At 52.5% G+C, this 26,691-nt stretch overlaps 4 protein-coding genes; 2 read left to right on the forward strand and 2 right to left on the reverse strand.

Annotated features, from left to right (window-relative positions):
• Window positions 1-13,130: 13,130 nt before the first annotated feature.
• Window positions 13,131-13,511, forward strand: CHC_T00006234001 (hypothetical protein). The gene has a single exon (XM_005718349.1). The coding sequence runs from the start codon at window positions 13,131-13,133 to the stop codon at window positions 13,509-13,511; it is 381 nt and encodes a 126-aa protein (XP_005718406.1).
• Window positions 13,512-13,854: 343 nt separating this feature from the next.
• CHC_T00006235001 (hypothetical protein) lies at window positions 13,855-14,427 on the forward strand. XM_005718350.1 is given in 2 exon segments: window positions 13,855-14,340; window positions 14,341-14,427. 1 exon segment carries the CDS (start codon window positions 13,855-13,857, stop codon window positions 14,338-14,340), a length of 486 nt encoding a protein of 161 aa, XP_005718407.1. The 3' UTR covers window positions 14,341-14,427.
• Window positions 14,428-14,435: 8 nt separating this feature from the next.
• Window positions 14,436-17,542, reverse strand: CHC_T00006236001 (hypothetical protein). XM_005718351.1 is given in 2 exon segments: window positions 14,436-14,647; window positions 14,648-17,542. 1 exon segment carries the CDS (start codon window positions 17,540-17,542, stop codon window positions 14,648-14,650), a length of 2,895 nt encoding a protein of 964 aa, XP_005718408.1. The 3' UTR covers window positions 14,436-14,647.
• A 738-nt stretch (window positions 17,543-18,280) lies between these two features.
• Window positions 18,281-19,828, reverse strand: CHC_T00006237001 (hypothetical protein). XM_005718352.1 is given in 2 exon segments: window positions 18,281-18,691; window positions 18,692-19,828. 1 exon segment carries the CDS (start codon window positions 19,826-19,828, stop codon window positions 18,692-18,694), a length of 1,137 nt encoding a protein of 378 aa, XP_005718409.1. The 3' UTR covers window positions 18,281-18,691.
• Window positions 19,829-26,691: the final 6,863 nt, after the last annotated feature.

Below are 26,691 nucleotides of genomic sequence, written 5' to 3' on the forward strand. Positions count from 1 at the left end.
ACCCCGCTTCTTAGCTTGCGCCACCGACCGGAATTTCAAGCTCGGTGGGCTCGCCAATACCGATCGATAAAGGCTTGTGGTAGGCCCTCCGCGGGTTCGAATGTATCATCCGCGGGGGTGTAGCCATACCACCGCACTTTGTATTCCAAACCGGTAGGGGTGTCGCGATGCTCTACGAGACGGTCGACGACGAATTCCTCGGGGGTATTAGCATCGTCACCATGGGGAGGATTAATCCGTTCGGAAGGGGCACTTATGCCCCCTGTAGGCATGGTCCGGTCCCCGGGCCCCTCGGCATTCGCGTAACACGGTCAATACTGACTCGTACGGAAAGCCCGTCTTGCTCCACAGTAACGGTCGTGTCCGTGGCTTGGCGGACCCGAAAGGGTCCTTCCGTTTTCGGTAAAAGCTTGACGGACATGTCGTCCGTCCTAAGCCCCTGTCCGTCACGGCCATGTCGTTCAGCCGCTCGGAGGGCTCGGGGAGGGCGATCCACGTAGACTTGGTCGCCCTCCTGTATTACCGGTCGGAATCGGACTTTCTTATCGAAGTTCTCCTTATACCGCTTTTGGGCCGCGGTCATCTTTACCCGCGCACGGTCAAAGACATCCGGTAGCTTGCGAAGAGTCGCCCGCTTGTACTGTACGGGAGTACGTGGGTCGTCATGGGCGACTCCCGCAGCCTGGGGCGCTGTACCCGCGACGGTTAATCCGGACGGTTGTCTTGTCAACACCAGGTCAAACGGAGTAGTCTCCGTTGACCGGTGGACTTGTATGTTATAAACATACGTCAGAGGCTGGAGGAAGTCGTCCCAGTCTCGCTGGTGCTCCTCGACATAATGTCGGAGCCTCTGTACGATGGTCTTATTACACCGTTCGGTTTGCCCGTTAGTTTGCGGATGGTAGGCTGTCGTCAAATAGTGACGTATGCCTAGCAGAACTTCGCTGCAAATTGCGGACCGTTATCGCTAAGGACTTACTGTTGTGCTCCGTAGACGTACACCCAGTTGTCCAGGAATGCGTTAGCCACCACGGCTGCGGTTGTCGTACGAAGCGCGATACTGCGCGTGAGCTTCGAGAACCGGTCGGTTATCACAAGGACGAACTGATTCCCATGTGCAGTCTTCGGCAACGGACCCAGGAGGTCCATTGCGACAAACTCCAAGGTTCCGGCCGCCGGGAATAGTTTCATGTCCTTTTGATGACGTACAATCGTGCCCCGTGTCGCAGAGCACGATTGACAGTTCCGCACGGTGGCGTACACGTCGTTGGACATGTGGGGCCAGTAGTACTCCCTTCTCAGGGTATAGTACATCCTGGTCCCACCGGGGTGTCCGGCCAACCGCGGGTGGTGTGCCAAATACAACACCTTGGCCCTTAACCGTTTCGGGACGACGCGTTGCAGTGTCCCATCAAGAGGGGACCTCCGCACCAAGAAACCGTAACAGTCCACGTCATACTTTGAGTCTGGCTCTCCGACGGTTCGGGCGGCATGGATGCAGAATTCGTCCGCCGCCTGTGCTTGGATAAATTCCTGAACCGACAGGGACGATACGTCCGTTTGTTCGGGAGTTACGGCAAGGGCCTGGGGCCTCTCTCGCGCATTCCCGGGACTCCGTTCGGTAGCTGGGGCCCAGTCAATATCGACGGGCCCCACGTTAAGCTCCTGTCTTGACACTTGAACGACGAAGCACGGGAGTTCGTCGTCTACAGCGGCGGTTTCCCCTTCGTCCGTCCGGAGGCGAGATACCCCATCCGCCAATTTGTGTTTGACACCCGGTCGGTATTGTACGTCGTAGTCGTACTCCGCCAGGCGTAACCGCCAGCGGGCGAGCCGGCCGGAGCTGTCCTCCAAATTGAGGACCCACCGGAGGGCCTCATGGTCCGTTCGGAGATGGAAGGTGGCACCGTACAGGTAAGGGCGTAATGCCAGGATGCTCCAGACGACTGCAAAGCACTCCTTCTCGGTCGTCGTGTAATTCTTCTCGGCATCCGTGAGATTACGGCTCCAGTAGCCAATCGGTAATTTATCTCCGTTAGGTTGGTCTTGCAGCAGGGCACACCCCACTTGGTACGCACATGCGTCCGTGTCGAGTGTGTACTTGTAACCGTGACGGGGTAGAGCCAGGATAGGCGGTGAGACCAGCCTCTTCTTTAGCTCGGCAAAGGCCTCATATTCCGAATCGGATAGGACTCCCAGTTCGAAGGGGTGATCCTTGCTCGTCTTCCTATTGAGGGGAGCGGCAATTTTGGCGAAGTTCGGGACGAACCGCCTGTAGACATTGCACATCCCCAGGAAGGAGCGTAATTCCGTTTGGTTAGAGGGAGGTAGCGCCCGCTCAATAGCGATGACGTTGCGCCTCTCGACCTCTAACCGTCCCGGTCGGATTATGTGCCCCAGGTACGTCACTGAAGTGTCGAAGAATGTACATTTCGATATCTTCAGCGATACCCCGGCGGTGTACAGCAGTTGTAGTACCTCCCGAACGTGGTCGAGGTGTTCCGTAACGGATTTAGAGTACACGATGACGTCATCCAAGTACACCATTGCGATTTCCCATTTATCTCGGGAGAGGATGATGTCCACAGCCCTTTAGAAAGTAGCTGGGGCATTCTTCAGACCGAACGGCATCCGCACAAACCGGTATAGACCGCAGTCCGACGCGATCGTCGTCTTATCGCGGTCCTCCTCGGCGACTTCAACTTGCCAGTATACACTATTGCAATCAAGCGTAGTGAATACTGTAGCGTTGCCGAGTGAGTCGATGCACTCATCCATTCGCGGTATGGAATAGGAATCCCGGATGGTAAGTGCGTTTAGCTTGCGGTAGTCCACACAGAACCGCATGGTACCGTCCTTTTTGGGTACGAAGACCACAGGACTGGCCCATTCTGCCGTGGCCGGCTCGATGACGCCGGCCCGCAGCATGCAGTTCACCTCGGGTTTTTCCTTTTCCCGTGCGGTTGGACCAGCCCGGTACGGAGCTTGGTAGATGGGATTGGCCCCGCCTTGAGGTCGATGCGGTGCTTGGTGGCACCAATCTTCCGGAGGCGGCCATTCCACATCTCCTTGAATTCGGAGAGCATAGGTACTATCTTTTCGCGTAGCTCTCAGTCTTCCTCACCGATGTGGACATCCTCGGTCCACAATCGGGGGGCTTCATCCGTGTCGGTTCTCTCCTGTTCCTCTTCCGTATCGGACTTGTCTTGTCCCGCATCCTGTACGGTACCCAAAGGGGGTACTGTAGGGGGAATATTATTTTTGTTTCCTCCCCCCTCCTTAGCTTCAGCCACTCCTGTGGCTGGCTGAAGGGTTAGGATGTGGGTCGGCGATGGTAGCGCGAGTCCAATAACGGTGTGTTTGGGGAGATGGACCGCATTATGGCTAAAATTGCTCAGTATTACCGAAAACGGAATGTCTGGCTTTATATCCATGACTCCCTGGGCCATAAGCGACAGGTTCTTCTCTGCCGCGCGGGGATGGTTCTGTAAGAAGCAGAGCCCGGCGACCGGCGTCGCCACCCGTACGGTTGCTTGCGTCATGGGGGGAATTGTAATTCCCCGCACCATGCGTAATTTCCGAGACGGTGTGTTGCTCGGAAACCGCTTGGTTCTTGGCGATTTTTCTGTTTCCGTTCGGTGTTCCTTATGGGTAAATTTGGATGGCGTCGTGCCTGTAAGTGCGACTGAGGGGGCATGATGGAAGAGAACCCTCCGTCGCGGTGGTAGAATTGCCTTGATATGTTGGTCTATAAAGGTGGTCCCTAATATACAATCCACAGCCAGGCGGGTGACCACGAGAAACTTGACCCTGGCTGTGAAATCTCCGATGCGGACGTACAGCTGTACACTAGTGTACGCTGTCCAAGTGCGCTCATTGAGCGATGGGAGGCGTTCACCAGCGGTGCGCTCTTTATCGGACGGATGGCCGCGCGCCATGGCTCGGCCACACAGCGTACATGGATGAAGTTGGGCGCTGCCTTCGAGTCTAGGACTGGGGACAGTGCCCGCATATTCGCTTGTTGCAGCCCTACCGTGGCGGAAACCTTATAGTTCTGCCTCTTGAAGAAGCAGATAGGTTCCGCTGCGGTCTGCGCGTCTTCCGTTCGGTTCGGTTCTGCTGCCTGAGTTGAGGGAGAAGGATTCTCCGGGGTGAGGCAGACAGGGAGTTTTGACGACGTCGCCTCTACGCGTCCTCCCTGTCTTCCCCCATGAGTTGGAGATCCTCCTCCTCCTCAGCGACCGGCTTCTCCGCCTTGTCCACCCCCTCGTGCACCAGGTTGACCGGCATGGTTTGAGATGAGGGATTTCCTCGCCACACCGGTCCCTGTGGACGCCTGAATGGAGACCCAGGGCGGAGCCCCTGTCGGATGCGTAACTTTTGATAGTTCGCTTCCCTCGCTGCTAGGAGCTGGGATCGCAGCGAGGCGTCCGCCACAATAGGGCAGCTTTCCTGTCGGTGAGTGGGGTCCAGACAGAACCGGCACGGAGGCGGTCCCCACCTTGCGCGTTGGTCCCCGCTTCCGTAGCGGCGGCCATAACCGGCTACAGTGGACGTTGGAGCTACAGCCCCTCCCACTGACGGTACCGGAGAAGGATGGAAACTTGTTGGCGGCGAGCTCACGGTACTTGCGTGTACTGTGGGGCTCGTCATCGCCAATATTACTTCTGCGTTGGGTGAGGCGTCTGTATAGGCGGCCTCCGACGAGGAATCGACGGATAATACCGGAGTCTTTCTTACCGAGCGGTTAAAGGCAATCTTGCCTGTCGCCTCACGGGACGGGACGTTCGATGGCAATAAGTCCCGCCTTGCCGAACGGTGTGCCTCCCCGATGGCTTGTGCGTACCTAGCGATCGCTTGGTAGTCTACCGTGGCGTGTGTCGCTAGATAATTCCGCACTTGCGCGCACGTCGCTGGGAGCAATCCCTCGACGTACAGCGACTTGAGCCGACGGTCTGAGAAGACAGTACCGCATCGGAGGGCCTTGTCCCACAGCTGATTGCTGTAGGCTTCTTCCGTCATGTTAGAACTCTGACGGAAGGAAACCACTTCGGTGTAGGCCTCGACGCTAGTTTCGTCGGTAGCGTAGGTCCGTGAAAGGAAATTGACTACCTCCTCGTAACTCTCGAGCATGTCGCGTTGCTCGGCGTCCGCCGCCATGGTATTACCCATAAGGCGGGACTGCAGTAGAGCATGCGCCTGTCCGGTAAGTAGAATTGGAAGCACCATACGGCAGCTCCCTGGCTTACCCCAGTATGTTCGCAAACCATCTTAAACCGGGCAAGGAAGCCCAATACCGCTATCGGATCTTGTCCACTGAACGTGTGAGATTTCATCTGCACGTCTAGCTTCTTGGGGATACGGCTGATATGGCGCGAGACCTCGGAATTATACCGCGCGCTGCGACGTTCCAACCGGTAGGTCTTGTAATTATCCGCTTTGGTGAATAAATCATGAAGCGGTTTAATCACATCGACCCTCTTGGTGGGGGCTGACCGTTCGGTAGTCCGACGACTTCTACCCGGTCGGCGCCCCTGGTCGTGCGGCTTGGGGTCTGTACTGTAGCCCTCTGAGCCGGACCACTTGCGTCGGTGGCTACGGTCTCGCCGGCTGCCCGGGTGGCGCCGACCTTCGTCGCTGGTTGAATCAGGCGAGCTTCCGTCGGAAAGAAATTCACCTCCTCGACGACGGGCTCCAGCCCGAGACCTATAGGGGCGGTAATCTTGCCGGACGGCTTTTCTGTCACCGTACGGTTCTTCTTCGGAGTACTCCTCCTCTTCCTCCGGTAATGGCCCGCGCCTTGTGCGTCGGGACTTATGACCGTAACGGTTAGACGAGCGATTTTCTGTCTCGCCATACTTCGTCAGATTTTCTGTCTCATAGCGAGGGTGTCTTCCGTATCGGTCATAGGTCGCGGGGTCCTTGTCTGTCGGACCCCGTGTAACACCCTGAAGTTCGGGCAGGTATATAGGTGGGTCCTCCGGGTGAGGGCCCGCCTCCGGGTGAGGGGCCATATATACCTGTGTCGGTCTTGTATCTCCCGTTCCGGTTCTTATTAATTTGAGAGGTGCCGTAGCGGTCGTAGGAGGTTGAGGTGCCTCAGCTACAGTACTGTTCGGATTGAAGTTGGCGAGGCGAGCCTCGACAGCTATGTTAATAGCTGTCTGGAGGCTCAGCCCCAACGGTGTAAGATGATCTCCAGAGTCGAGTGCCTCTCGGAGCTCCCGCTCTACGAGGGCACCGACGATGTCGTCGATGACGGGCGTGACGACGGCCCGGACTTGTTCGTCAACAAGCGGCGGAACCGTTCGGTTAATCACACCCTCGACGTGGCGAGGAACCTCTTTAACGAGAGCTTCCTCCAGCCACGTCTGCATGCACGGCCAGAGGGTATTTAATGCCCACTGGGAGTGGTGTTCGGTACCCGCTCGACCAGCGAGGGCCGGGACGGCCCCAGGGGCCGTCCCCTCCGTATTGGTTGGGTGCTGCCCTGTAACGGGTGTCACCCGTAGCAGTGAATCTGGGTTTTCGACACGGGGGCGCACGGACCCGGGTGGTCCGCTGCGCGTACTCGCCCGGGCTGAGCCGGAGCGAGTACTACCCCGTCCCGAACCGGAGTCTTCCGCAGGGGTTCCGGTCGGATTCATCCTGACTTCTTGCTTGAACCGGGGGTTGATACGTGTTTTTCAACTTGTCCACGTACCGAATCGGATGTCTTCTTTCCTGAGCTCGACGGTGAGGGTCTAGAAACCCCAGGCGTCCCTCCACAAGAGTACCAAAAGTGTGGTACAACCGTAGGGACGCTAAATCGTAAACGGAAAAGGACAGGCTGTACCTAAAAATGAGGGAGCCTGGGGACCGCTACACTGGAGTGTCAGGTAGAATAATCCGGAACGGTAAGAAGCACCGGACAAGGGAGGTACACCGCACTGGACACGCGCAGTCGTACTGGGGTGTAGAGCAGTACGACCGGTGGCGAGCTGGAAACCTGAGGGACTTACTTAACCGTACGGTAAAAGGACTAGGGTAGGAAGTAAGGGGAGGCGTGCTTGCCTCGGTTTACCTCCATCCCGGTGCCCCCCTATCTTATACCCCCTAGTAGGGCGGTGGCACCGGACGGACTACAGTAGCTGTACATACTGTATCCAGCTTACTGTAGCTTACGGCAACTAAAAATGACTACTGTAATAACCCACCGATCGGTCGCGCACCACGTGTACACCTGCACTAGCTGGTGCCACTAACTACACGTGGACTCCCACGTGGCCACATCTACACGTGCTGGCCACGTATGTACCGTATCGGTTAACATCTTACTACTGTACTCGGCGGAGCCCCTGGTACCCGCCTAGTAAAGTAGCGCCACTTGGCAATTGTACGACAGAGTTTAATCCGTTGTCCACGAATGTAGAGGCACGGAACATGTACAACTTCAAATATTCGACGCTAATCAATGGGTCTACGTCAAAGCATGCAAAGTGCTTCATCAGCACCCAAAGTATACTGTTAATTCCGAGTATAATAATACACCGCACGCTGCTACAGGCAGCGTACAAGATCTTGGCGACGGGCATGTAAATGAAGATAGTGGCTCTATTGGTAGTGGTGGCAGTAACGAGGATCTCGGAAATGCCACACGCAGTGTCATTGGCAGCGAGAGTAACCCTGGTATTCCCGATGAAGACCCGCCGCCCACTACTCCTCGATCACGTCAGGCGCGAGGCGGTATGAAGGGAAGAAGGGCCGCCAAAGCAGATGAAGAGATGGCACTGCGACAGAGGCAGGCAGTTTAACGCTTGGGTGTTATAGGAGAGAGCATAAAGAGAAAGAGTATTGCTATGGAAGACGCCAACGCAATGCTCGCCTTTCGTATTTCTATGCCAGACGAGACATCAGAAGACAAGAAGATGAGAGCACTTTTTCTACGAACAAAACGACAGAAGCTCATCCAATCCCTACTACAGGAAAATAGCTCTCCGACCTCGCGTACAATATCTGCGCGGGCCAGCTGTCATTCTGACCCGGATGTAGTTTCAGCTGCTTCTGTCGATGTATTGGCAATGCCGGCGCCTAGTACACAGCATTAAAGTGGGCGCCTCGCGCCTCCCTGACCTCGCTCTCTTGGGACATACTCGCCCAATTCGCCGCCCTGCTCCCGGAAAAGGACCGCCTCTCGCTCTCCATCACGCACCGCGTCCTCCGCGCCCATCTCGCCGCCACCAACACCCCGCTCTGGTGCAACGTGTACCGCCTCCGCAACGCCGCCCGCCCCCAACCCCGCCGCCGCACCGCCTTCTCGCGCCCTGCCACGCCGCCGTCGCCGTACACGACCTCGCCGACGACTACCACCGGCACGCCACCTCTCCCTTTCGCGCCCTGCACACGGAGGGCCACGCCCAGGCCCAGATCGCCTTATGCGACGCCGCCCTGTACGTCTCCGCCGGCACTGCCTTCTCCATGCACCACTGCCACGCCCGGAGGGACACTTGGACCCGTTTGGCGCCACACGAGACAGACCCTGTTACTGCCATGCACGCATCGAAGCACGAACAGGTCACCGGCTTTGCCAACGACGCCGTGGCTCTGTACGACCCAAGCACACGCGCCTTCGGCCGCGTGATGAATGGGAACCGCGGCGCCGTCAGGGCCGTGGCCCGCGTTGGGGACGTCGACGTGTCCGGGAGCGCGGACAAGACCCTGGGCGTCCGGTTGGCGTCGGGCCGCCGCGGGCTGGCCGTGTTGCGCGGGTGCGACAGACCCGTGCGCTGGGTCCGGCCGGGGACCGGCACCACCGTCCTGAGCCACGGCGGCCCCGACGGGTGTGTCAAGCTGTGGGACCTGCAAAAGGGCGCGTGCATGCCAACGGGGCGAGTGGCCGCGCCGGTCGTGCACGCAGAGGTAGCCGGCCGAGACGCGGAACGCGAGACAGTCTACGTCGCCGGCGGGAGCTGCGTCAACGTCATCGACGCGCGCATGGGGCTGGGCCGCACGTCCGCCGTGCTGTCGCGCTCGCTCGCAGGGAGACGCACGGCCTTTTGGAAAGACGGCCCCCGGTGACAAGACGTGGGGGCACGATGGGTGCGGGCGGTACGGGACCCACGTCGATTTGCCGCACACAGGGGACGGCGGTGGCGCGGTGCCGGCGGGTACTCCAGTACCCTAGACGCGAAACGCAGCGCGCGGTGTGTAGGTAGTCGCGACGAAAAAGAAGTCTGCGCGGTTCGCGGATGAAGGCGGCGTTGTGATCGCCCGTGTACGTACGCGGCTGGGAAAAGTGACATCACTGCAGAACTCTACACAGCGCACTGCGGCGACCGGCAACTGAATTCCTTCCACCGTCATACGTTTTATCCCGCTTCGTGTGCCCCAAGCGCCAGCCTCACCGCGTCTTTCCAACACCAAAGATGTTGCTCTAGATCGTAGCGCAGCTCGAAGTGCGCGACCTCTGATTCTGATTCTGCACGTCGAGCTGCAGCAAGCGCGGCCCATGTTCCGGCAGGAGCTAAATTGCTGACGGACGCCGAGTTTTCCCAGCGGAAGTCGACGTCGGCGTCAGGAGCGAATTAAACTGCGCTGATGAATGGCTCACGAGATGTAGCGCGCGCGTACAGAGAGACATTGTAGTTGTCACGTCGCGCCTCGCGATACATGTTGTGTACTACTACACAGGCGCGCAGTACGTCCATTGCATCGTCCTTGTCCCACATACGACACGGACGTCGTAGCATGTGATACTGCGAGACGAGTACCCCGAAAGCACGCTCAACATCCTTCCTGACCGCCTCCTGATGAGCCGAAAAGCATTTCGCCTTGCGCTCGTTTGAGCCCTTTGCAGTCTTCACAAAGATTGCCCACGACGGATATATTCCATCTGCCAAGTAGTAGGGCAAGGTACGTGCTGTACCGTTGATAGTATAGGGTATGCGCGGGGGGAATTCGCCTGCAAGGCTTCGCTGCATCGCTCGCGAGCTGTCCATGATATTCAAATCATTCATGGACCCAGGATGACTGACAGATAGATGCCATGTCCAGAGTTCGCCATCCGCGATGGACTCCCTCGCTACGGTCGACTTCTTCTCTTTTCCCTTGAACTGACCGGCCCATCCTACCGGGCAGTTCTTCCACTCCCAGTGTTGGCAATCAATGCTTTCCAAACACCCAGGAAACCCGCGCGACTCATTTACTGCAAGTATGCGCATTAGGTCATCTTCATTAGGTTCGAGTAGATACTCCTCCCCAAATTCTTGCACTATAGCTTTGCAGAATAACTTTACGGTCTGAGCCATCACCGATTCCGACACTTCGACAATTTCATCATCAGCATCGTATGCAACACCATATCGCAACACTCGCAAGGCTCCGGTGATACGCTGAAAAGGATGGATTCCTCTCTTTCCAACAGCGTCAGTCTTCTGGACAAACTCTGGTCTTGTCGAAAGCGCGCTGTAGATTTTGTCGAAGCCCTCGCGGTGGATTCCAAACCTTCTCGAAAAAGTACTCTCGTTGACTTGTGGAGGACTGCCACTCAGTCCGAAGTAGAGGGTCTTGATACGCGCCACTGCAGCGTCGTAGTCGCGATCTTGGTTGTGCGCGCGGCCTGCTATGGACCCGCCATGCAATCTCTCGCCGCCGCCAGCATCATCAAACAGAATGTCGAGAATGCCCTCGGTCAGGAAGATGACGACGTCATCCTCGTCATCGTCTGTAAGGAAGTCCTCAATGTCGCACTCGTCATTCTCCTGCGCAGCGGCGCTGCGTTCGACCGCCTCCAGCGGCGCCATCGGTTTTGGGGCGCCAAAGTCGTCCAGAGAGTCCATGTCGTCCTGCGGGTTATCGAGTGCGCGCGATGGAGACGAGCAGCGCATTCGGCATAGCGCATTGCAAACAATTTGGAACATGGGGTGCCCAAAGACAGCGAACAGCTGGAAAACTGACACGCGTCCTAATTGGAATAGATTTAGCTGTAGCGCTGGAGATGCTCTAAAAGGCTCAATTTGCTCCAATCCCACATCTACAGGACTGTACTGTAGTGCTACTGTAGTCAGCGCGGGTCGGCCCGTGCTGACTGTACACGTGTGTTACACGTATTAGCACACGTGTGCGTGCGCGCCCCGTACACGTGTGGGCGCGTGCGGAGGTACTGTAGAGCTCGGGCTCTACAGTAGCCGATCTGATGTATATCTAATTCCGGTAAGGGGGGTTATACTACAGGCCAGAGCACTACGCTCTGTAATAATTTCAGACTGGAAGAGCACTCTCCTTCTCCAACATATTCTGTAGCTCAGCAACGTCAACGTCCCCAACAACTCCAGCTTCCCTTAACTCCACGATGTCCTTAGAAAGCAATTCTCTAAAATCTCCCCCTGTTCTTCCCCGTCTATCGTCTCAATTTCGTTCCCCTCATTTAGCACGCATTCATCCGCATACACGTACAACTGGCCACGGCAGTATGCACTCTCTGCCGCTTTCCTACACACTTCTTGAACGAGACGGGGTGCCAATTTCGCTGGCGCCCGTATAGCAGCTCTGACAGTTTCTTGACGATCCGTGCGCAGCTTGACAATTTCTTCTCTTAGAAATGGAGGGACTATATCTGTCTTTAGCTAAGCATTTAAAATGAGGCTGTCAGGTACTAGATCCCAAGCTTTGGCCATCAATTTGACTCCATCATACACAGTAACAGTCTTACAAATCTTGAATGGCTCGCGTTGCGAAGGAGGCTCGTCTAATTGGGCCTCAATTGAATTGAGAATATGCCGCACTAGCAAACGCCGAAAATGGCACTTAAAAGAGCGTCACACGGCAGCATCGACGGGTTGAAGATGTGATGTTAAATTGGGAGGAAGGAAGGAGCACTTAAAGTTGGTGAATTCTTTGTACGAAATGTTATGAGCCGAACAGTTGTCCACAACATTAATGAATGACTTCCCTTCGAGGCGCGCAATCTTGTCAAATCCACCTACAATTTGGGTCCAAATGTTCTTTGTGATCCAAGCATTCTTTTGTGCCATGTAGTACATATTGAGATCTCGGAGGCCATCAAAATGTCTTGGAAAGCTCCTAGGTCGTCTTGACTTCCCTACAATAGTCAATGGGGCTTTTGATCCGTCTGCGAAGACTGTGAGCACTGCTGTCAGCCTGTCCTTTATGTGCTCATACGCAGTGCCATCCTGGGAAATGGATCGACATGGCAAGGCTCTGTAGACAACTGCCACTTCGTCTGTGTTCATAATACAAGATAGAGGGAAATGAGCTGCATCTTTTCTCATTTCGTGTCGCGAGTTATCCACAAGATCTTTGTCAAAATGTTTTGCGCTTCCAGCGCCTTTTCTGCTTGCAAATCTATTTCTAACTATAACACGCTGATACCAACCATGGCTGGCTACGAATGACTGCAGTTTTCGCGCCTCATCAAGCAACTTATGGACATTGGCATCATTCGCGAGTTTAGCTCTTTCTGTTAAACTAGAATCATTCCGCCTCGAATGCTGAGCGCTCTTTCTCGAACAACGCTTTCACGAAAAGCTGATTCGTGTCGTAGGTACTGTATGAGATCGTTCATGTACGACATGATCGCCTTTTCAAGCTCAGGGTACGACCCAGGCTTGAGCCGTTTTCGCTTGAGAAGTGCTGCAAGGAGGCATTCCGAGGCAAGAATGTTTTTTTGTTTGTGATCCATGCTGTAATAGCACTTTTTGAGACGCCGATATGATTTACCAGGTCCGTTTTTGTCCATGGTTGCCTGGTGGAAGGATTAATTAGTGCTGATCGTCGTGTTCCATCAGCCGCGACGCAGAGCGCTGTAAGCGCGTTTTTGCGATCTTGCAAGCTGACTTGCTTTCTTTTTTTCGTAGCCTGTCGCAGTCACTGCAGCTGCTTTTCGAGCTGCTTCAGCAGCATTCTGAGCGGCTTCTAGAGCCGCAGATGCGGCTCGATGAACAGCGTCTTGGAGGCTATCCATGGGATTGAGTAGTCATGTGGGAGCTTGGCACTCCTGAATCCCGAACAGTCGCCGTCCTGCGCTCCGGCATGTGTAATGCCAGCCCTACCTATGAACGCTACTGTAATGCCAGCCGTATCTATGATCGCTGCTGTGAACAGCTTGTGCAGTGAACTATTGGGCTTCCAATATGTGCCACATTTTGGTTCACTCTATCGAGACTTTACTCCGTATCTCGGTTCCGAATCGTTCCTGCACTGCACAGGTGTCAACAACGTCGTCACTTTGCAGCAACCAATTCATTCGGATACATTTCTATCATTCCCACCCGGCCTTATCGTCAAGACAACATGCAATCCGCAATGGCATTCCTCGCCCCGGTCCCGGTCGCTTCACATTCGCTCTCCATCTATCGAAGCCCTCCCCCGCTGTGCCCATCGATGACTACCGTGAACACCACGTCGCAGGCACACCCAGCGACGATCGCCGTGAGGGCTGCGCCGGCCTCGAGCCCCTCGGTCTTCGGCCGCGTCATCACCGCCATGGTCACGCCGTTCAAGCGCGGCGGTGAGGAAGTCGACTACGCCGTAGCGGAGCAGCTCGCCTCCCATCTCGTCGCAAACGGTTCGGACGCCCTCGTCATTGCCGGCACCACCGGCGAGAGCCCCACACTAACCTGGTCGGAGCAGTACGAGCTCTTCAACGTTGTCCGCAATGCTGTCGGCAATCGCGCCAAGGTCATTGCTGGTGCGGGCTCTAACTCTACTCATGAAGCTGTTGAAGCCACGCGTCGTGCGAAGAAGCTCGGCTTGGATGGAACGCTACAGGTAGTTCCTTATTACAACAAACCTCCTCAGGAGGGCATTTATTGTCATTTTAAGACAATTGCACAGGCTGAGCCAGATCTCCCAGTCATGTTGTACAACGTGCCCAGCAGAACTGGTGTCAACATGTCCCCAGAGATTATTATCAGACTTGCAGATTTGGACAATATCGTCAGCCTCAAGCAAGCCACAAGCGACTTAGACCAGTTCGTTGAAATCAGGAAGAGTACGTCCAGTGATTTTCATATATATGCAGGTGATGATGCTGTCACGCTTCCTTTCTTATCACTAGGCGCCACGGGTGTGGTCTCTGTCGCCAGCCACTTCATCGGGAATCAGCTCCAGGACATGGTCACAAAATACGCTGCAGGAGATGTAACCGGAGCTACCGAAATACATCTCAAATATTCGAAATTGTTTAACGATCTCTTCATCATGACTAACCCCATTCCGACCAAGACGGCCTTGAGATTACAAGGTTGGAGTGTCGGGGGACCACGTCTGCCATTGATAGATGCAACCCCAGATGTAGAGGCCAGGCTAGCCCAATTACTCGAGGAACTGAATCTGCTGTAACTGCTGCGCTCGACTCGGACCGTTTTCTTCCATGCACATTAAAAAGGGACCTGACACCAACATCGGTGGAGGTTTGATAGAGTGCAAGCGGAATGCGCCCCATCCGAACACTGGAGGGATTTTAATGATTGTCACTTGATCGACAACGACCGTATGAGTACAAAGCACAGCGCACGACTGACAAGGATGTAAAGCCTCTAAAACATACCATAATCGTACTGCAAGGAGACACTGTTATCCACAATGAGATAATGTTGCGTTTAGGGGCGCAAAATCTCCCATCCACAATTCCTTCGCGCTCATCTGTCTACTCAGAACCGCTGTCGGAGGCTGTCTCATATTGAATGACGTCTTCATCATCTTCTTCCTCATCCGTCCAATTATCACCGACATTGCTGCGAGCTTTTATTGGCTTCTCGACAGCCTGTCCTTTTGAGGATTCCTCTTCGGTTTCTTCCCCATTGTCACCATTGTCACCATTGTCTTCTATCTCCATCTCTTCCTCTACTTCCATCTCTAAGACGTCGTCATCTTCAGTAGGGACGTCGGCAGCACCTTGACCTTGATCTTCAATTTCTGCCATCTCTGCAGCGCTTTCGACCGTGGACTCGCCGTCACCGTTTTCTCCACCATCCGACATAACGTCCTCGTATTCATCCGCAGACAAATTTGAGCGTCGACTTGCCTTTTTTCTTCGCTGAAAAGCCTTCTCTTCACGAGCAGTTTTGGTTCTTTTATGCCTGTTCTGCTTGTAATACACATCCCGCCCGGAGACATGATCATCCTTGGCTGCTCTTTTCGCCTCCCGCCGCAGCTCTGCATTGATTCCGCTCGAAATATCTCGCACCCTTTTCATGGCAGCTTGATTCGAGGGCCATACAATTGCATCCCCGTCTTCTTCTTTTTGCTTCCTGAAGACCTTTTGATTCGGGTCATTCCATATATTTGACCATTGAGCTACGCCGTGAATTGCGGTTCCACGCATCAGTGCCTTATCATGTATACCGGGTCGCCACCATCTCGGGAAACCTCGAACCGGCTGTTCACTGAGTTTCTTGAACAATGCTTTACCAGCACCGTTGAGAACTTGTCTTGCCGCATCGTGAATGCTAAGTCTGACGCGAAGCTTCTGGGCTGTGACAAGACCAACGAGTTTGTCACTGGATTTGGCACTGCTCTTCACCGCTGCTTCATCCTCTCCATCACTTTCTTCTTCGGGTAGTTCATTCATTGCAGAATTTTCACGCTCTTCTCTCTTCTTCCGTCGAGATTTGCGAGTGTTTTCACACACAACGCAGTCGCACCCGGGCTTGTGCTTGGTCCGCGGGCCCTTAGTTCGTTTTTCCTGCTCTTCTTCTTCTAAAAGGCTATGCACATCGGTCATCATATTAATGTAGTAATTTTCAAGCATCAGATCTGATTTTTTCGACAATCCTGCTATCTTCCGGAATCGAGCCCAATCGTAGTATGCGATGGAACCATCATCATCATACACGGGGTCAACACCCACTGCGAAAAGAGCCCGACCGAAATCTGTGCGTTCTTTCTTGTTCCAGTCATTTCTATATTTCGAGGGAGGTGATTCTAAGTGCCAATTTTCGTCCAACTCCGCTTCTTCTATCTCCTCTTTGTTTTCAGTAGACATGAGGTCCTGCTGAGGTCGCAGTGAAGTGCTGCCAAATAGGCTTCCATGCCCCCGATTGGCTTTTTCGTCCAGCCATGTCTTCTGCTTTGCGTCTTCTTCTTCCTCTTCAGTTACATCGGGATCGTCTTCGTCTGTTCGTCCGTCGTCATCCGATTCGCGAATAGAAGCATTATCCGCCAAACCTGCCCTATTCTTTGCCTTTTGGGATTTCTTCCATCGTTTCTGCGATTTCTGAAGATGCTGGGCATCACCTAACCCGCCGGACGATGTGGAACGGCGGCGCTTCTTCGTCCCGGAGAATCCATCAAGGCGCCCTACATTTAACCTTAGTTTGCTCTTGTCTTGTGCACGCTTCTTTCGTTCGTTATCGTATATCCTGTTCGTATTCAAGCCTTTCTGTTGCACTGTCCTCAAATCGTTCTTCTTTGCATGAAAATACTCTGAGCGGTCATAATCTTCTCCCTGTTGGATAGTTCGAATAGTTCTATCCAGAGCTGTAATACTATTGATTCGCACAACAGGTGAAGTTGCAGCTAAAAAGAAGAAAGCAGCATCTCCAACTTCGATAAGGTCTCGGCTTTTCACAGGGATAGAATCCGACCCCCGAACGACGGGTACCCCATTCACAAGGATGCCGTTTTTATCCGAGAGGCATCGGATGGCCCACTCTTTTTCCTCCTGCTTCCAAAACAACATGGCATGCCTCCTTGAGATATATCGTCCCTCCGATTTGATGGTGCAGTCAGATGTTGAAGCTGAACGGCCTATTGTTATTGATCTCTTGCGAACAATATAATCAACAGCACCCTTCCCGGCACTGGCAAGACGTGCATATCCAAGTTCTGCAGGATCGGCACTCTTGGCATTCAGAATTCTCACGGCTTCGAGTACGACCGGATGACACTCGGACCATGCCTTTGCTTTGGAGCTCTCTCTATCTGTCGAGCGTTGAGACATTTCATCACTGTCCTCAGCTTCCTCAGTGTCATCACCCTCGTCACGTACATCCGAACTTCTTCCGTCAATAACCCTTCCATTTTCATCCGTATAGTGGTAGTTGTCTGCGTCGTTATTGCCTCCTTCTAATTCCCCGCCGCCACGGCCCATGATGGCCATCTCCGCATGAGTCAGCCCCTTTTTACCCCTACCTTCTGTCGGTGAACCCCGAGAGTGGTTGGCAATTCTGTCCATGTCATGCCTCGAACCGTAGTTCGGTCCTCGATCCTCGTCCCTGGATTCTTCCGAGGTAGGGTAACCATCTGCCCCCGGTGATGGAGGGCGTCGCCATGCAGCATTCGCTGCACCCCAGTCTTCCTGATGATCGCTGCGGGTCTTACTGCTTTCCGGACGTCGCCATACCGCATTTGCTGCACGCCAGTCGTCGGAATGAACGCGGTTGTGATTGTTGCCAGTCTCATTGTTTTCAGTTGCACCTAGACGGCTTGAATTTGCTGGGGATGGAGTTTCATGACCCTCACGAGATGAATATTCTGACGAGCTTTGATACTCCTCGGCCGTCGCAAATGCGGGCGACTTCTTGTACGGATTATCCCCCATTTTCGGCAGCAGTTTTCCACACCAACTGAGGGTAGTGTTGCAGAGTGACGGCGATCAGCAAGGTGGAAACGTGAACGGCAGAGTGAATTTCTCACTTTCTCAAGTTGTCGCTGCAAAAGCCCTTGGTAAGCGCTTTGCCAAATATGTCCGTATCTGTCATGGCCGCAAGAGACACTCGCACGATTCACGGGAATGTGTCCGGCACTCCACCGCTGCACGGTCGAGGCTCGTCAGGATTCGATGCTGCGCCAGGTCCAGGAGACGCCACTGCATAAATTTCGAATAGAATTTGCGAACTCACATCAGGCCGGCTGGCCATTTGTACACGTGTACAAGGGAGCAAAGAGGATGTTCTCCATCTCTTTCCTTGGCTCATCAACCTAAAATACAGTCGATGATACTGTAGGGCGAATAAGGCCCAGCATTGATCCTGAGAACCACTCTCAGATACAATTTGACATTTTCTATACGTCGTAACAAAGCTGGAACAAAGCGAAACTTGCCGCAGCGCTTTTCGCTAGGACGGCCAGGGTCTTCAGGAGAGCCTCCAAGCAGCTTTGCGATGAAGGTTGGTGTCTCTTCCCCTTCAGTAGCCTTCTTCTATGTATCAAAAATGCTGCAGATTTGATTTTTTTTCTCTGGTTACTGAGTTCAATCATTTCTTCTATCGATCTACACAAGATAGAGGACGACGGCTTCACGGCTCTACAATCGAGCTCAAAATATGCTATAAATGAATGTTGTGGGGATCAGTCGCAGAAACATAATTGCGAGCGAAAAAGAATAGTATTCTTTTTCTTACAAGATGTTTACGAATGAGATTTAGTGAAATTCAATGCTCCGAGAGCTATTCCGTACTCTCAGAACAGAACCTGTAAACACAGCGGAAGCAAGGAGTATTCGGTTACACATCGAATGATGTTTGACATGTTTGACATATATAAAACTCATGTGAGATCGGAAGAAGCGGCCTTGACCCCGGCATCAACTTCAATGCCACGAAATGTTCCTATGTGGCTGTGAAATTTGAAGGCAGCGCTAGTTTTCAGATTTTATAACCGTCCTAGAGCAAGCCTTAGGACGTGGGCGCAGTGATACCAACTGAAAAATGAGGATATACGTATCTCCTCATCACAAGCACGATGGCAATCACACTGGCTCGGAGGCGAGAACCAGGCTCTCTCTTACCAGAAGCGCTTTGTATCTACTTCTGCACAGTAGCAGTAAAAGTCCGACAAGCATGAAATCAAAGACAGGTATGAGATAACCAACCCAAAACGGAATGATGTTCCCTCCAATTAGCAACATTCCGAGCAGCGCAACCCCATCAAACGTTCCATGAAACAATACAGCCACAAACAGGGCTAGCATCACGTTACTCTTGTCTTTGAAGACATACCACTGAGCTGCTGACACCGCCACAAAGAACTGCGTTCCGATATGTAAGGGATACGCCAGCAGCCCGCGCAGAAGAGTGATCCCGACAAGCCTGAACGAAAATCCCTTGCGAATTGATAATGCGCTTACCAATATATACCCCATATTCTCGCAGGCTGCAAATCCAAGCGCGCCCATACAAGCTATTGCTAAGATGCCCTTGCATCCAATACGCGCTCCTGAGTCGGCGTCGAGCTCCGCATTCTCCTGATCTACTTTTCTGTATCTGCGGGCCAGCATCCACTTGGCCACCTCTTCGATGAAGCCAGCCGTAACAAAAGCAATAAGAAGGAAAAACAGAATCATCTTCCAGAGCGCAACATGTTCGAGCACGTTTGCAAGTAGATCGTGCCTTTTTCCGTCCTCATCCACAGTTGGTGGAGTATCTATGGCGATCTCAACTTCTCGCAGCTCTTTTTCGAAAATGAGGAAGCCAATTCCGAATGTGAGCAACCATTCAGCTATGATTGTGAAGAGTACGAGAGGAATGGCGCCCAGCAACAACTGATTGAGAAGATAGGTCCATCCGATTGACTTATCGTCAAACTTGGTACGAACGAAATGAATGATGGGAAACGCCGGTAGAAGAGATAGCAAAACGAACAGCGAGGTAAAAAACGGACGCGGCGAGAGGGCAACGAAGATCACTAACATGATGGCTATTGTCACAAGCGATATTCTTGAGCCCGATGACATCCTTGAATAGTCCCCAGCCTCAACGTTAGTCCGACTTGGGTCCTCGGGAGGTATATATCCATCGCTGCGCCGCGTAGGCTCGAGTTCGATGGGGATATCGCCCGTACTCGTAGATGGGGCACCTGCCGCTTCATCTTCAAGCTGAGCACCCATGACAATATCGAACTAAGAAGTGCTTCTGAAGATTGCACTTGGCGGGGCTTTCGGGAAGTCGACAGCTGCCCTGCTTGAAAGAAGGGTTGGAGATGCGAAGCGTGCGAAAAGGGGAGGTCAGTCTCCACCAAGGAAAGAGAGTTTCAACGAAATTGACGGTGCAGAGAGAAAGTTCCCTGGTCAGAATCCCAGCCTAAACCTCACGAAGACTAACTGTACCGTACGCCACATGGAGATGATGGAGAGGCGAAAGAGAGACCAAGCAAGGAGAGAGATATTAGGCAAAGATTACAAGAAACGAATACCTTGACAACAAAGGCTCTTCTCAATATGGCATCCGCATACACGTGTACTCTTCCAAAATGTGTATCAAATTTCGATGCAGAGTGTAATTTGGATCAACGACAGCTCTGCATTGAGACGCTTAGTTTTTGTCCACTACGGTCGCAGCGTGGGCTAAGATATCTGTAGAACAGCAAATCACGATGGGTTTCTTGCGATACTCTAGCTGAAGCCACAGTCGCTTTTCAAATGACCAAGTGACAGAAACATTATTCAACTAGGCTTTCGATCCTATGACATTTTAAGACCAAGTGCTTTCCACAGTTATAGGGCATATGTGGGGATGTTGGTAGCTGTCACTACCAAAGCTGTTCGCTCACTTACATGTTCCTGTAGTATTGCACTTCATGATCTAGAGTTATAATTTATCCAGTGCTCATGCGTTGCAGGGCCATAGCCCCAGGCAGTCTTGATCAATTGTTCTCTTGCTTTGTGGAAGTGTATAGGTTGCGTCCTGTCATCGCCCTATGTTTTCGGCTAACAGCAGAGGTATATTGCTGAATAAGACATCTTCTCAATTGTTACTCTTCCATTGCTTTCACAATCAGTGCTCCTCTCTTTCCCCCTCATTCAAATTCATGCTTGGTTCCTGCTCGGCTGTCAGTGAATTCATGTACATTCAACTGTAATGAATTTCACAGCATCGGTTTCTATTTGGGAAATATCACGATTCGTTGGCGAACTCGTGCCATTTGGCTTTATCAGTAGGCTAATTTCGGAAAAGTGGCAGTTTCGGAAAAGTAGCAGTTCAGTAGGAGAATAGGGGAAAAGTGGCTGTTCAGTGGGGGAAGCAGCCATTGCATGCGGAAATTACCCACCGTGACTGAAACAGTAGGGGAAAAGACCAAATGGTAGGGGAACTGCCTGGCTGTGACGAAAGAAGTAGGCGAAAACAAATTAACACATGTAGTAGGCAAAAACGCTACTTCAGTCATCTTTAAACAGCTGACGCAGTTCACATTTGCAAGCCATATGTCCCTTTAGGTGGCACAGAGAGCAGTGGTAGGAGCGTTTTCGAGCCGCAGGCCCGGATTCATACCATGAGCTCATCCGTTTCCCCGCATTTTGGACTGGCCTCCCGCGCGGTGGAGCAAGGGCAACTGGAATGTTGATGGTAGAACCAGACAAAACTTGCTCTTGAGCATCCAGAACCACTCTATCGACGTCTGCTTGCAGCGGCATCCCAAACGTTAGCCCTTCGTACTGTTGTTTCCAAGCGACTGTTAGATTTTTACGTCCAATAAACTTGAACAAATTCATCGTCCCATACTTCTCGCAGAGTACGGCTGTTCCGTGCCAGCAGGGAAACAGAGCTCTGTCGGAGGAATATGGACAACACTCAAGAGTTTTCTGCTGTTCGTTGCTGAGAAATACTCGCCTTGTTCTGGTACCATCCACTTGACTAATCACAGTGGCTTCCATAAGATCTGTTCCGTCTAAAACGTCACATGCGCTTGACAGGGCCTTCGTCGACGAATGAGGGATGCTAAATGCCTTTCTACTGGCGGAGGGACCGGGGCCTTGCAATTTAGATATATATTTTGCCGTTTCAGAAACGACTTTCGCTGCGACTCGAGGACTGTTTTCAGCATTGACTGTGGTTCCACACCTCGGATTTGATTCCTAAGGGAGGCACTCATTTGGCTTTCCGCGCCCTGCGATGAAGTCAGTAGATCCTGCAGTCCAGAATATGCCCTGTAAAGAGCATTATCCGGAAATCGAGACAGATATTGGGCGGTTCTCTGCCCATAAGTCTGTTTCACTGCGTCAATAGCACTCCGTGATGGTGCATGCACAGCTCGTTCGTATTGAGCGATACCGGCTGCCTTTTTCTTACCCAATGCCTTCATCATGTTTTTCTTAAGATGCAAAGGGGGGAGGAACAGTTTGGCATATTCCATGACATTTTCAAAAGAGCAATCAATGGACTTTTCTTGGTCCACAATAGTAACGTGGCCTTGAACATCAAACCCGGACACCCTCTTCAAATTCGTAAACACCATGGTCCACGATTCTTTGCATTCAGTTCCGACGGTGTGGGCAAACAATAGCGGCAATATATTGTGGTTAGCATCGTAGCCAACGACTTCATACGTTGTGCCGTATGACTGCCGTCCGCACCCCTGACAGTGTGCAGCATCAGCGGCTGTTGTTGCTCTCCCATATTTGCAAAAATGGCTGGCAATGTTGGGGACAAACACGAAGCCTAAATAATATTTCCTGCCATCTACAATGTCCGAACAGTCGACAACTTGGTGTTCAAATCTTGCCTCCTCAGGCACGAACCAGCCTTTCTTGAGTTGTCTAAATATGAACCTAGCAGCCTTAACACGAGTTTGCTTCATTTCGTCCGCAGAACATGTAAACATCTCCACAAAATGATCCAGTTCCTGTAACAGTATTGCATATCCCTCCATAGTTGCCATTTCTTCTAGGCGATTGGCCGTCATCATGCATGATATCTCGGTCTTGACTGCGCGGAAGTGAAGTAGACCTGGTTGACGGGTGTATATCTGTTTTGCAGTCACAATTGAGACGATAAATCTAGTTGTCAAGGATGGGTTTTCTTTTAGATCTAGAAGAACCAATCGAGCCACTTGTTTTGCCGTATAGGCAGGGGTGCAATTTCGCCTATTATTTGTGTCACTTCCAATGTCTTGCCCTAGACATGCATGGGCTTGTACTCACGCAACTTCCATCCACCAGTGCTTGGGTCTCGAAGAAACCGTATCTTCGCCTTGCAATGACCATCTCGACAAGTTAGAGAAACTGTCTCAGCCGTTTGATGAATATGTACACCTTTTTGTATGGATAAAAACGCCGTATGTGCACGGCAATACCGCTCACATTTCGACCTCGCGTCCATTTGGAGTCCTTGTTCTGGTTTTATTTCAACTGCTCGTTCCGGACGCCAACTCTCAGACGCCCTTCTCTCCTCTGCAAGTGCTTCCCTCTCCTCATCCCGAACTCTTGTTTTGTTCGCACGCTTGCTTTCACGTACCCTTTGCAATTTTTCTGTATGACGCTGCGATTAGTCCTCAAAGAGGGGTTTTTGGTGAGGTTGTAGCCTCCCGAGGAGCGTGATGTGATTGGTTCCAGTTTTGTCCGTTAAAAAATGGCGCTGTGGATTCTGAGACAAACACAATACTGTCATCGGAACTGCTACTGTCATGATCAGGACTGCGGCTCCGGTATGCAGACCTTTTTCGCATTAATTCTTCTTCTTCGCTGGGAAAGAAACCCTCAAAAAGGTCGTTTAGATCGTCTCTGAATGCATCGGACGGATCTCCCTCTTGAAATGGAACATCTTCATTCGTAGTAAAGCCATTGAAGCAAATATGTCCTGGAATTAGGCAAGAACTTCTTCCTCCATGGCTATCTGCATACTCTTTGGCCAACTCAAAGCATTTTGATATTTTGACGTGCAGCGAGTGGCCTCTTCGATATTACCAATCCCTCCCTTGTCTGGATGGATTCGGAGGCATAGGTTCAAATACGCACGTCGAATGTTGGATAGCGAGATGCTCTCTTCGGTATTACGTGGGATGAATACCTTCAATACGGAAGTATTTTCCTGGATCGCAGTGATTCTCTGTAGCTCGTCCTCAGTACTCATGTTCAGTAAGGGGAAGAGGAGTCAAGAGCAGTAAGGGAATGGGACGGGTTTAGGGTTACCAGAAGACTTCAAGATCAGTGGGGGATTGGGACGATGCGGTCAAGATCAGTATGGTAAACGTAAATCTGTAACAGATATCCCTAGCGTGAGTAATGATCACTACAGTGATCATATAGCCAAATCGTCGTTTTGGATTTGGCCCTTATGATCACTGTAGTGATCATTACAGAGCTTCCGCATCTTATGCTGAAGTACTAACTTTGGCGCGAACTGAGGACTAATTGCGTCACGGACTTCATGATCCGAAACAGTAATGCAAAGAGCAGAAATTTCTCAACTCGTTGGGACTTAGTTGCCTGAAAAAAATGCATTGCTCGATCCCATGCATGCAGTCTTGTGCTCCCCCTAGTACTCCAGCGCAAGAAAGATCAGCCGGAGCTGCAGGCTGTTCTTCACAGGCATGACAACTCTGCTGCCCAGCGCTCCGGAGCATGCATCCATGGCGCCAGGGGTTGGGCGAGGAAGGGGCAATGCGTATAGTGGTAGCAGTGGTCGTGGGGCGGCGGAATTGGAAGTGTTCGCAGTCAAGGTGGGGCTCATGGCAGGGGACGCGGCAGGGGACGCAGCAGGGGACGCAGCAGAGGCCGTGGCCGAGGGCGTGGGGGAACCGCAGGACAAGGAAGAGAGCGTCTTTCCTCAAATGATTCTGATGCCAGGGTTGCGGCAACGGAGGGATGGAAAATCAAACAACGACCCGACGTCCGATTGATGGAAGAGCACACGTTCGCAGGTGAAGTTCTCGGAGAGAGAGCGCGAAAGTTATGGACAGGGGTTCTAGATCGTACGACTGTTGCCTTGGAGGCACGGTATCTGATGCCAAATAGAGCGGGCTTCATCCGCCTATTCAGTGAAGATCTTCGGGTGCAAGTGATGCCATGGACAAACGAGCTTGTTAAGATAAAGAAATTGCCCTTTCAGCCTTTGAAACTGCCGGAAATGTGAAGGTTTTTGTCTACATTTCTCCTCTTCCAGACAACTAGGCTCAGCTTGCATAAAATCCGTGATGTACAAGCCAACGCGGGAGAAAATACTCTCCCAATTCCGCAGATTCGATTTATTGCAAACAACATTGGAGCCTACAAAGCAATGGGTCGCCGTGACCTCGGTGCTGACTTCTGGGATCCTCAGGGCGACGAGACACAACAGCTCGACGAGTTCGAGTCGCTGGCATTCCGCACGTCTCGTGATGTATACCTCGACCCCGTTTTTGGTTTGTTAACACTTGATGATGACCTGTACGGGACTCGGGCGGCAGACAATCAAGTCAAAACACTTTCTAGTCGCAAGGCTGACAAAGAAGGACATGTTGCTGACGCATTGGCAGACGCCCTCTCCCGCTTTTCCGTGGCGTTACGCTTCCGGAGGCGAGGCCAATCGCAACATCAAAGCGTCAGGCAGCTAATTGACTACAAGATCCGCGGCCATGCCTCTCAGGACCTAAGTGGACTTGTCATAACAGCTGACCGAGGGTATGGACAATGGGAGCTTCTCATGGATCTAACCAGTCGAGGAGCTTCTGGTCTATTCATTACGCTAGAGCACTACGTAAAATGCCATCCCTTTGTCGGGAAGTCCTATATTCAGGACACTCGTCCCTGTGAAGAGGAACAAGAGACTGATGCAGAGGAGAGAGCGGTGGAGGAGGCGGAAACTGCGGTTTATAGAGCTAGTGACGGTGGTGATGATTCCACATGTGCTGTCGAAGACTTCGATGATGACACGGGGGCGATGAGTGCGGCAAAGCCTCGTCATCGGAAATCGTTTGTCATCCCTGATTCCGCTGCTGAGCAGCCATCGGCTTTCATGGCCTCCAAGAAGGTCAAGCTATCAGACCAGCCCGCGTTCAAGTGCTACGCAATCGGTGTGCGTGAGCGTGGAACAAAAACGCACGATAAGATTCTTAGATTTCTGCACAACCTTCCAGATGAAATGGCAGAAGCGGCTGAGACTTGGATTGCGACGCCACGTAGTCAGTCGTGCGCAGAATATTTATTCGGATCATGGAAAGATCGCTCTCAGGTGAAAAAATGGCCTGCAGACGAAGATACTGACCTCAAAGCAGTCCTTGCTCGTCATGTTTTGGCCTTATGCAAAGTGCTTTCCATTGGCCAGCGCTGTGGGGACTGATTTATCCTGAGACAGTTCCGGATTACTGGAACTATTGCTGCCAAACTTCTCCTTACTGATGTCCGCTCTTTGGAAGCTTTGGGACGCTTCTCGGATGCCGGTCTCGCGGCCTGTGAGCGCTCTACACTGGAGATGATGTTATCCGACTTGTGTAAGTCGTGGTTCTCCTCTGCGCGGTCCACTGAGGCGATGATGCGTGGAACAGAGAACGAGTCCGCCGTCTTGTCCGCTGTGAGGAGCATGTATTTTGTAAAAGCTGTGTTTGAGGTTGGCATGTTAGGAGACTTGTCTAACCCTTGGCTTGCTGCATCACCAGACGGTGTGGCACTGCTTACCATCTCCGAGCTGAAATATGCTCAGTGTCCAGGAAGCTGCCCAGTAGACTGTTCCTTTCATGATTGTGCATCGTGGAATCTGAGCTCAGCTCATGGAGAAGTGGCGAGTCTAGAGATCAAGACCAGCGTTGCGTCTAGCAGCCTTCAAAGAAATGTTCGCAGAGCATCCGTTGACGTTGTCACGTGTATTGTGGGCGATGACGTGTTTAATAGAATGATCCCGAAGGAGCACGTTGGACAGATGGTTCAGCAAATGTGTGTCCTACAGTGTCACTTTTCTATCTACGTTGGTGCATCTCAGACAGGCCTACTGTACACGGTCACCGCTCGAATCGAGCCTGCAACTTTGGAAACTTGTAGAGACTTCTTGGTGAGGACAGGCT

This window comes from Chondrus crispus, genomic scaffold, assembly GCF_000350225.1.
Source record: "Chondrus crispus Stackhouse genomic scaffold, scaffold_39, whole genome shotgun sequence".
NCBI lineage: Eukaryota > Rhodophyta > Florideophyceae > Gigartinales > Gigartinaceae > Chondrus > Chondrus crispus.